Raw genomic sequence first — 11,134 nt, 5'->3', positions numbered from 1 at the left:
GAAAGCAAATTACCTGCCACTTGAAAATTAAAATGTGTAAGATAGCATTCAAGAGGAAAGGATTAACTTTCCTGAGGGGGTAAAGAGTAAAAGTCTTTCCTTTTCTGTCGCTAATCCTCTTGGGTGGTCCTCACCCTCAGGCCCACAGTGTCTTTTTCTTTTAAAATGATTCTCTCATGGGTTATTTAATACAGGTGGACGTCTTAGAAGGGTCCTTTTGTCATATAACAGTCTTGAATTGTCTTACGATAGATAGATAGATAGATAGATAAGCAAACTCTAAAATATTCCACATCTCTCATACATGATTGGTATTATTCAGCTTTTAAAGCCAGCAGTGTAGTTCAGCGTCAGCCTCTCAACATCCAGCATCACACCACCATTTCTTTTAAAATGATTTTGTCCCAGACTAATAACTAATTAAAACTGCTTCTAATACAGGTGGCCATTTTTGAAAATGTGTCTTTTTTTTAAATAGCAGTCTTGAATTGTCTTCATGATTTGGTATTATTCAACATTTAAAGTCAGCAATGCAGTTTAGCATCAGCTTTTCAACATATACCGCCAATCACACCACCATCAATGATTTTGTCCCGGATACAGTGGAAATATTTGAGGTAAGTGGTTGGCGTCAACATGATCAAATTTTACACCCCCAGAAGAACCAAATAACAGGATCCCCTGTGTTGTATCATCACATGAGCTTACGGTTGAAATTTCTCAAGAGAGGGGAAACTATACAGTTGCACTAATTAGAACAAGATTGTCAATTGAAGCAGCACTTTTATAACAACCAGGAACTTGGAAATTATTTCTGATTATTAAAAATCCATTTGAGTGACCTGCAATCTCCAACTTACAGAATATATCTGAGACAGATTTCCTCTGTGGTGTTGTTCAGATGCAAAAATGTTTTCTTCATTGGAGAAACCATACTGTTGCAAAGTTAATGACACAATTTTCCAACATTAAATTTTTTTATTTTACTTTCTTAGTGCCCATATTTACATTTTTTGGTCATTAACGCCCAAATAAATTCATTCATTCATAATAGATTATTTTACACTGTTTCTTCCTAATACTACAGGCTCTTAAGTTGCCATTTTTCTTATTTTTAAAAAATACAGGGGGTTGTAGGCAATATAGAAAACAAAATAAATAAAAACAACTGCTTTTGAACATATATTCAATTATTTTGCAACCATGACCAACCAGACAATGGGCCTGAAATGTTCACTCATGTCTACATAATATCACAAGTAAATGTCTCAGTGGATTTAGTCCAGGTCCAACACCTGACTAACATAAATACCATCATTTGTGGTTCAGTTTCTCTGTCTTCCCACATGTCCTCCCTAGGCATTTAGTGTGTATTTCAAGTGCTGCTCCTCGGCCTCGACATCCTGTTCCCCTGCAGTAGATAGAGTGCCCTTTGCACCACCACACAGCAGTGCCATTGTACTCCATAATTGTGGAAAAGTGCCTCTTCTTTTTTCAGCCTCTTCTACAGTTCAGGGTAGTAATGGCATCCTCTGCTACTGAGCTCACATTGACTGGACCGGGGGCTCTTCACTGGGTTCCTCTGTCTTGCTCTTTATGCTATCAACTTTCGCCTGTTGTGCTGTAAATGGTCACCGCCTGAGGGAAAAAACAGGATGGAAATTGTTTTCAACATATTGCAATCCCATATTATGCTCATTATCAGGTTCATACTTTTATTTTACATGCTTTAATGTTAAAAAAACAACATTATTTTTCTCAAACTGTCCAGTGCTGCAGCACCTCTATTCGCCCCTCTCTTTCTTTGGTCATCTTTTTTCACAGGCCTGAGCAGGCACAGCCCACAAAAGTCCTGACAACTTGTTTAATGGCAAAGTTTCTGTATACGGGTTGCGTGCATTTATGGATTGAGTGTTTTACAATATTTATAAAGCACCTAAACCTGCTTTATAATCAAAAGAAAGAAAATCTCACTTTCTACAATAGGTGACCCTTTAAAACCTGCCTTACAGGTAAATATATTCTCGATTTAAGAACACCTGAGAGTGTATCATCATAGACTGTGACAACTTACCGAAGAAAAAAGCTGAGCTGGGTTTAAACAGTCGTCCATTTGTAAATGTTTGTAGTCAGTTGAACCCACAGCTGGTGTTATTGACATCACTGAGATAACGTTAATGTTTTTCCACTGTTAAACACGATTTCGACAACTGTTGCTCTACCTAGCTGCAGTTTAATCATCCTCATACAACAGTGGCTAAATATCTGACGTCTGTTTTGATGATTCCTGAATTTTTGATGTTTTTTTCATTGTCATACTGTAACTGTATTAGAGAAAGCTCCTGTAAACTTAAAGAAAGTCCATTTTTATCACATCACCAAGACAACTTTACAATTACTTGCTTCAGATAGCTGGTGAGTACTAAAAGTGAAACTTCTCTTTTGAAAAATGAGTTCTTTTACCATAACTTAAAGGAATAGTTTGAGGAAATGTGCTTTCTCTGCCTTCCGCTGAGAGTTAGATGAAAAGCTCAAGATTCAAGATATCACTTTCAGATCCATCTGTAATGCTGCGTTCCAGTAAGCGGCAGAGGTCGGAATTTCCTAATTGAAATTTCCAACTTCCAACATCAAAGCGTTCTAGGTGCAAGACGCCAAAAGTGAACAAAAAACTTGGCTGACCATAAAAAAGACGTTGCCTCTTTGGCAAGCGTACACACTATTGAACCCTCGGCAGAGCAGCCTGCTGGCATTATAATAGAAATAGAAAAGGAAAAATGACACAGAGGTAACAGACGCCATTATACCTTGGAAATTAAGGCACTCGTATCTGAACGTTTCATTTACAAGCCTAATACAAAGTCGTCTATAAATACGTGCTAAACCCTTCCCATGGACGCTGCCTTTGTTGCATGATGTCAGACAGCTCCCTTGTGAAGCAGATTGATGTCCTGAGTTAATAAGTAGGAATTTGGACTTTGTGTGGTGTTTCATTGTACACTTTCTCATAGGAAGTTGGAAATTTTCTAGTTCCGACATGTCTGTCCAAACAAATTGGAAATTTGACGCAGCATAAATAAGAAGCTGCAACCAAGAGACGGTTAGCTTAGCTTAGCATTAAGACTGGAAACAAGGGTAAATGGCTAGCCTGGCTCCGTCTGAGGGCAGCAAAATCTGCCTACCATTATCCTTAAAGCTCACTGGTTAGCAGTTTATCCTGGTAGTTTAATTTGAATAACAATCCTGTAAAAATGACATGTGCTGGATCTAACAGCAAACAGAATGTCGACCAAATCCTTTGAACAAAAACATACCTTGAAATTTAACTAATTCCAAGATTTGTAATACATTTTTCAAACAAATTCATCTTCAAACGTCCCAAAGCACAATGAAGAACACTGGGAATAACATTTCCAAACAATACAGGATCATTTTCTAATCCATGGCTGACAAATGAAGCCAGTAAATCTACTTTATACGTCTTCAGCTGGAGCCTCTGACAGCAGACGAATGGCCTTGGATTTAGCCTCTGCTTTGGCTAACGCAGCTTGGGCCTCACCTTGAGACAACACAGCATGTAAATTAATAACAAAAGTAGATTTGCTTTGGATTTATTGGAGGCTTTGAACATCTTTTTTTGACATTCTACTCGTGAGATCCTTGCGCAGTGTTGTAACACAGTCTGCAGCACATAATTAAATGCTTTGTGGATTTCGTGTAATGACGGCCTAACCCCTACGTTAACAAGACCGAGACCTTCAATTACATATGTGATCGCATGATTCATGCATGTAACTGAGTCGATGGAAAAATCCCAGTTAAACAGCCATTTCTTTAAGTTGAAAGTAAAATGCACCAACTGGCTGCTTTGTTCACCTGCTCTGCCTTGTCTTGAGTTGGGCTTGCATGCAACCCTAAATGACATTGATGGCCCCTTTCCCATGTCCCCTTGGACTCCAGCACTTTGGCCTCTCTTCCTGCGATCAGCCTCCACCTACACAGGAATCAAAGAACAAATGGACATCAAATATTTATCCTCCAGGGAAACAAGATAATCCGAAAATCACCCTGTGGTTGGGTGTGACTATTTTTGTATTAACTATTTATCACTGTATAAACAAGTTCTAAAAGTATACTGCTTGGGTTACCTAAAAACACGATGGTACTCCAAAGGGTAGTACTGAACTCAGTAAACCTGATTTTATAGGGGTGACCAGAAAGTTGGATAACAGAAAATTAGGGTTTACAGGGATTATGTTCGGTGATTCCTGCAAATTATGACTGCAAGCTAAACAGTTATGGAAGCAGATTCCCTCTCATCTGACGCCTGGTTGATGGAGTCGTTGTAATGAAAAGCACGCCAAGCAAAGCAAGTGTTTCTTACCCTGAATACTTTATCCATGTGAGTGCCCAGTTCTGAATGCATTGTGGTTTGTGCAAGTTTAGTAACAGCACATTCTGGATCCTCTACACCGAAACTAGCCTGGAGACATACAACTGATCAGCCTCGTGGATCATTTCATGGATAATCAGATTAGCCGGCGCCATCTGCTGGCAAAAACAAGGAGCTCTTTGATTATGAGAGTTTTACAAAGAGGAAAGATTGTTAAATTTGATGGCAAATTCAAAATTGTGTTAAAGAATTATGTGTGTGGGTCTGAAAGTGTTTTTAATGGATTTGTTTAAGTGGTTGTGTTTTGGAGTCTTCTTTGAGAGGATTTTTATTGTGTAAGAACTTTAAATAAATGTTTCACTTAAAACACATTTCTGCTCGTCAACCATACATGTTAGTACTTTGGAATATTTAAAGGATGGCTTCACCCAAAATGATAATTCAGTCATTATGTCAAAGATCCAGTAAAAGCAACCTCGCCTGTGGACCACCCAGTCCTCCTGCTGTGGCACAAACAACAACACAGTGTTCATGAGTAAGCGGGAGGCCTTATTGTTGTGGGACTGGAGTCACCCACAGCCTGGGTACAGTCCACAGGGAGTTCTGCATAGACAGTAGACACATTATAGTAGCCTACAAATCAGTTGACTTTTTGACTTGTTTTAAGACAGAAAACAACGCAGGAAGAAATAACTGATTAAAGATGTCATTCATGTTAATGCATGGCACATAGAAGTGGAGCTAAAATGTATTTATTTTATCCATTAGAAGGACTTAACTTATAACAAAAATTTTACAAAAATTGTAGAAAAAAAAGGTTCAGACATATTATGTATATTTAGGATATGTACCCATTATAAGAGGCCAATAAATTATTTTTGTAAATATAATCACACTGTGTTATTAGGATTGCCAGTTTGACAGGATATTTCTTTTCTAGGATGGTGAAGGCATGACCCGCCCTATTCCGTCTCTGATTGGCTTACCCTGACACTCTCAACCTATCCCTGACCAATCTGACTCTTCATGCAGCGAAGGCGACGAGTACTAGCCAATCAGAGACCGAGGAGGGCGGGACATGACTTCGCCACCATAGGAAAAAGAAATGGCGTCGTGCAGGTAACTTTGCTGTGATATGTAACAAGGTTTAGCCATATAAATGCACAAATAGCTAGAAAACTCACATGTCAGGTGCTACCAGTTAGAAATGGCTATTATTGATGAACTTGTCGGGCTGAAGTTAGCAAGCAGCTAGCTAGTTAGGAAGTTGCTCATTAGTGTCTGATAAACTGTGTGTTTTTACGTCAAAAACGACGCTGCCGGCTTGACAAAACGTCTGTAAGTTGTTTTAAATGAAAATATTTAATGTCATACAGACATGTTGATGTGTTAAAACCAACAACAAGCGTCTCAGAGTCATGTCAGCCACCAAACGTACGGTGCAACACCGCCCCCTGCTGCTTCCGGTACCGGTACTGCAGCTGAGTGTACCTGTATGTTCCTCCAGTATCAATCTGAGGTTGCTTCTTCATGATTAAGACCCACTAATATAAGGAAACTACTATATGATTTTTCAGGGGCTGTATCAAATAAATCTAGTATTTGAATAAAATAGAATAATCTTTCAATTTAAAGGCACTGCTGTCTTAATAAAAGTGCCATATATGTATATATACATGTATATATATGCTGAAATGAGAGTAAAACATGGATATTGATGCTGTTTAACGATTTATACCCAGCAAAACTGTCAAAGAATTTCCTCCTAGAAATATAGTAAATATATATTTCAAATATCATTTAATAACCTTTCCAAACTATTATGATTTGCAGGCTTACGAGACCTGAAATGAGAGAAGGCCTGCCTTACAGGTAAGTCTATAGACATAGAGGCAAAATTCAGATGAATATACCAAGTATAAAGATAAAGTGGTTGTGAATGAGTATTTTTTAGTGAATTCTTATTTGATTTGATTATTCACAGAGAAAAACTTTTGCACACCTGTGGATCGACAGGTGTGTAGTAGAGGACCAAAGGTCGACAAAGTCAGAATAAAAGACTCCTGCACACTGTCTTCTTCACTTTCAAATATTGTTTCAGTACACAGTCTTTCATCAGGTTATAAAACCTGAAAAAAGACATTTTCTCTGATTGCAAGTGAAGAAGACAGTGTGAAGGCATTTTTTTTCATTCTGTTTTTGAAATTTCACTTTTTGCATGGACGTAATTCAGATGCTACACAGATTTGTGACATCGATATTGATTTTTTAAAATACAGTACCTTGACTTATGGAGATTTTGCTTAGTATAAAACTAACTAAGGTAATGAGGAAGTAGAGAAACTAACAAAGTCAGGCCCCGGGTTGAACAAAGACGTCACAATATATTGGCATGCATTAATTAAAAAAGCATTGATAAGACATGCATATAATTGTCATTGCACATGTGGTCAGTGGTAGTTAAACCACTCACATGTACAGTATCTATCTATAAGCAAAGTATTATGTTGTCAGCACACAGATGAAATGAAAAGAACTGCACCAAAACATTCAAGTCCTTGATAATGAAAACATGCCAGAAAATCCTTTAGTATTTCTCATCCTTCATGTATATGTATATATGTATATATCATGTATATATCAATTTCAGTCCTGTCTACAAGATCTTGACCTCCCGGGAGTGAGTCTGCAGTATTCTGAGGGTGACAATGAGTTTAATAGCTTTCCTAAACCAGGGGTAGAAGAGAGCATAGATCACAGGGTTCACACAAGAGTTGGTCAGAACGATCCAAGACAACACTGCAAAGTATGACAAGTTGTTTGAGGTGTCTGCACCTATGAAAGTGGGATAGTAATACGGAGAGAAACTCATCAGAAACACAGCTACCACAATCCCAAGAGTCCTGGCTGCCTTCCTCTCTGATTTTTTAGCAACTGGAGCTGCTCCCACAGTGGTGGCAGCAGTCTGCAGCCGAATGACACGCACCTGAGACACAGCAACCACAAACACCCTCATATAGAGAACAACCATGACAGTACAAGGCCCGACAAAGGCCATAAAGAAATCAACAGTTCCTGAGATGTGGCTAATAACCACCACACACTCCCCGTGGCAGGAGCTGAACCTGTCCGGCTGCCCTAAGTGGTCCATCAGAATGCACCCGTTGTAGATAATTGAACAGGCCCAGCATACACAGATTGAAATTTTAACTCTGTTCAGTGTGATCTTAGAGGAATAGAGCAGTGGGTCACAGATAGCCAGATATCGGTCTATGGATATGAGCACCATGTTGCCTACAGAGACAGAGACCAGACAGAAAGAAACATAAAGAGACAGAGCACACATGAGCCTCCCCAGCAGCCAGCATGTCACTATGTAGCGCAGGCCCTCGATGGGCATCACCAGCAGCCCCACCACCAGGTCGGACACAGCCAGGGAGAGAAGCAGGGCGTTGGTCGGGGTGTGAAGCTGCCGGAAGTGGGAGATGGAGATGATGACGAGCAGGTTGAGTGTCACGGTGAGCAGAGAGATGAAGGCCAGCAGGGTGTAGAGTACTGCAGTCTCAGAGCGGGGTCGAAGCAGCACCCTCCTGCAGGAGGTGTTGAGGTTGGGAAAGCAGAGCAGAGGGCCCTCAGCACCGTCCATCAAGGAGGAGAAGAGATGCATCTCCCCATCAGAAAGCTGATTTATCCTCCTCTAACCTGCTGTTCCGCCTCTCCAAACACCTTATGGATGATGCAACATCTCTCCCTCTTCATCATCTTCATCACTTCCCCCCTCCCTAAACTTTTATTGTATTGATCCCAGGTTAAGTTGTGTTGCTCTTTAGGTACGTATGGGTGGTAGCAAGTAGTTGTATAATCTGTATTTTCAACAAGTAGCTATGAACAAGTCCTGTTTGGTATATACCTTTACCACCTGAAAAGTCGATCAACAAGGATTTTAAGCAAAGTTGGTAATTAAAGCACTTGAATGTATTAAACTAAATGGAATTGAACATCACAATTGTGTCTGTGAAGTACAAGTTATGCCATCAGTTTACAATTAGTGAGAATTTGATCCTAATGAATTGGTTTTAAAAAGGGGAACACAAGGTGGTAGAATGCTTTAAAGTTTGGCCGAATGGGGATTTTGGTGTATTTTGTAGGTCTATAGGCCGAAATCTTTCTGCTGTACAAAGAGGCAGAAAGCACCTTCTGCAGTAAACTGTTCTCTCATCACCCCCATGTGGCTACAGCCAGAATGTGAATGCCTTGTGACTGTGGCCCAATTCAACTGATTTGCTGAGATTTATTTTATCAAGAAAAGGCTGATCTGTTCAGCAAATTCATCTTTTACATTTTATTTTAGTTTTTACAGGTTTATAACTAAGGAATTGCCCAGTAAACAGCTGTCTACCACTCCCCATTGTGAGATATACCTTGTTAATTGTCAGCTATTCTTTTCCTCTTATTCATTTTTTATTTTATTTTTGTAAATCTCCAACCTTTCATGCTCAAATGTTTTCTAACTATTTTCAAATCATTGTGGTTTACAGGCCTGATACACACAGACACCTGGGCGTAGCTCTCAAATTGGTAAGTCTATTGAGGCAAAGTGATAATTCAGAATATATATGTGAATATGTAGTATTATACTTATGCACATTATGTATATTTTACTTGGTGGGGCAAAACCTGTTTTTTGCATTTTGTTGCTAGAAATTCCAAGTTTTTGTGTTTCTTCTCACAACCAGTAAGTTGCAGGGAAGACAGGAAGTGCATTTGACAGCAGTTCGGTGTTAAAGTAGATTGAACATGGCAGAGATAAAGACCACACTGGTTGGATTATTTTTAATAGCACAGCTGACAAGAAAGTTAATAAAAGATGCAGTACAGTGCTGAATAGTAGTGCCAATAATGACAACCTGGAAGAGACAAAAGTAAAATTTCCACTGAAAGAATATTACTGAAGAGATACAAATCACAAGATGATTGACATTTTAATGTTTCTATCTTCAAAGTTGTATGTGTGATATTCTTTTGCTGTCAGACACAAAATCTGTGCATACAGTGTTTCATTCAAGGTCAATAGACAGACATTTGCAGTCAGAGGTCACTGGTTAATGTGCTTCACCCAGGAATGAGGTGTGTATTTATGAGAAAAAGCTCTTTACAACACAAGTGTGCGACAAAATGAGGCCCTGTAGAGGGTCTGTGATGATTGACCAGAGGTGAAACAAAAAACTGAAAAGTGCCTGAACACTGATCATTTCAGTCCTGTCTACAAGATCTTGAGCTCCCGGGAGTGAGTCTGCAGTATTCTTAGGGTGACAATGAGTTTGATAGCTTTCCTAAACCAGGGGTAGAAGAGAGCATAGATCAGAGGGTTCACACAAGAGTTGGTCAGAATGATCAAAGACAACACCGCAAAGTATGACGAGTTGTTTGAGGTGTCCGCACCTATGAAAGTGGGATAGTAATACGGAGAGAAACTCATCAGAAACACAGCTATCACAATCCCAAGAGTCCTGGCTGCCTTCCTCTCTGATTTTTTAGCGGTTGGAGCTGCTCCCACAGTGGTGGCAGCAGTCTGCAGCCGAATGACACGCACCTGAGACACAGCAACCACAAACACCCTCATATAGAGAACAACCATGACAGTACAAGGACCGACAAAGGTCATAAAGAGATCAACAGTTCCTGAGATGTGGCTGATGACCACCACACACTCCCCGTGGCAGGAGCTGAACCTGTCCGGCTGCCCCAAGTGTTCCATCAGAATGCACCCGTTGTAGATAATTGAACTGGCCCAGCATACACAGATTGAAATTTTAACTCTGTTCAGTGTGATCTTAGAGGAATAGAGCAGTGGGTCACAGATAGCCAGATATCGGTCTATGGATATAAGCACCATGTTGCTTACAGAGGCAGAGACCAGACAGTAAGAAACAAAAGGAGTCAGAGCACACATAAGCCTCCCCAGCAGCCAACATGTCTCTATGTAGTGCAGGCCCTCGATGGGCATCACCAGCAGCCCCACCACCAGGTCGGACACAGCCAGTGAAAGAAGCAGGGCGTTGGTCGGGGTGTGAAGCTGCTGGAAGTGGGAGATGGAGATGATGACGAGCAGGTTGAGTGTCACGGTGAGCAGAGAGATGGAGGCCAGCAGGGTGTAGAGTACTGCAGTCTCAGAGCGGGGTCGAAGCAGCACCCTCCTGCAGGAGGAGTTGAGGTTGGGAAAGCAGAGCAGAGGGCCCTCAGCATCGTCCATCAGGGAGGAGAAGAGATGCAACTCCCCATCAGAAAGCTGATTTATCCTCCTCTAACCTGCCGGTCCGCCTCTCCAAGCACCTTATGGATGATGCAACATCTTTCCCTCTTCATCATCTTCATCACTTCCCCCATCCCTAAACTTTTATTGTATTGATCCCAGGTTAAATTGTATTGATCTTTAGGTGCATATGGGTGGTAGCAATTAGTTGTATAATCTGTATTTTCAACAAGTAGCTAAGAACAAGTCCTGTTTGGTATATACCTTTACCACCTCAAAAGTCGATCAACAAGGATTTTAAGCAAAGGTAGAAATTAAAACACTTGAATGTATTAAACTAAATGGAATTGAACATCACAAAATACAGATTTAAAGGATAATTACCGTTTTTTACAACCTGGACCTTATTTCTGGCAAAATATATGGTCATTTACTCACCCAGATAACTTTGGTGTCATTCGGCGTCGTTCGGACGAAATTAGATCCAG

At 40.2% G+C, this 11,134-nt stretch overlaps 2 protein-coding genes across 2 annotated transcripts; both read right to left on the bottom strand.

Annotated features, from left to right (window-relative positions):
- Positions 1-7,046: 7,046 nt before the first annotated feature.
- On the bottom strand, positions 7,047-8,145 carry LOC311253338 (trace amine-associated receptor 13c-like). Its single transcript, XM_084347230.1, has one exon. It carries the CDS (start codon positions 8,058-8,060, stop codon positions 7,050-7,052), a length of 1,011 nt encoding a protein of 336 aa, XP_084203356.1. The 5' UTR covers positions 8,061-8,145; the 3' UTR covers positions 7,047-7,049.
- Positions 8,146-9,015: 870 nt separating this feature from the next.
- On the bottom strand, positions 9,016-10,649 carry LOC311253180 (trace amine-associated receptor 13c-like). Its single transcript, XM_084346967.1, has one exon. It carries the CDS (start codon positions 10,644-10,646, stop codon positions 9,657-9,659), a length of 990 nt encoding a protein of 329 aa, XP_084203093.1. The 5' UTR covers positions 10,647-10,649; the 3' UTR covers positions 9,016-9,656.
- Positions 10,650-11,134: the final 485 nt, after the last annotated feature.

Source organism: Pagrus pagrus (assembly GCF_965226575.1).
Source record: "Pagrus pagrus genome assembly, chromosome: 24".
NCBI classification, from domain to species: domain Eukaryota; kingdom Metazoa; phylum Chordata; class Actinopteri; order Spariformes; family Sparidae; genus Pagrus; species Pagrus pagrus.
The sequence above is the reverse complement of the archived record's forward strand: the minus strand, read 5'-3'. Positions and strand labels throughout refer to the sequence as shown.

Bases quoted from the DNA above. Each gene is read 5' to 3' on its own strand.
- LOC311253338 (XM_084347230.1), bottom strand. From the start codon at position 8,060: ATGCATCTCTTCTCCTCCTTGATGGACGGTGCTGAGGGCCCTCTGCTC.
- LOC311253180 (XM_084346967.1), bottom strand. From the start codon at position 10,646: ATGGACGATGCTGAGGGCCCTCTGCTCTGCTTTCCCAACCTCAACTCC.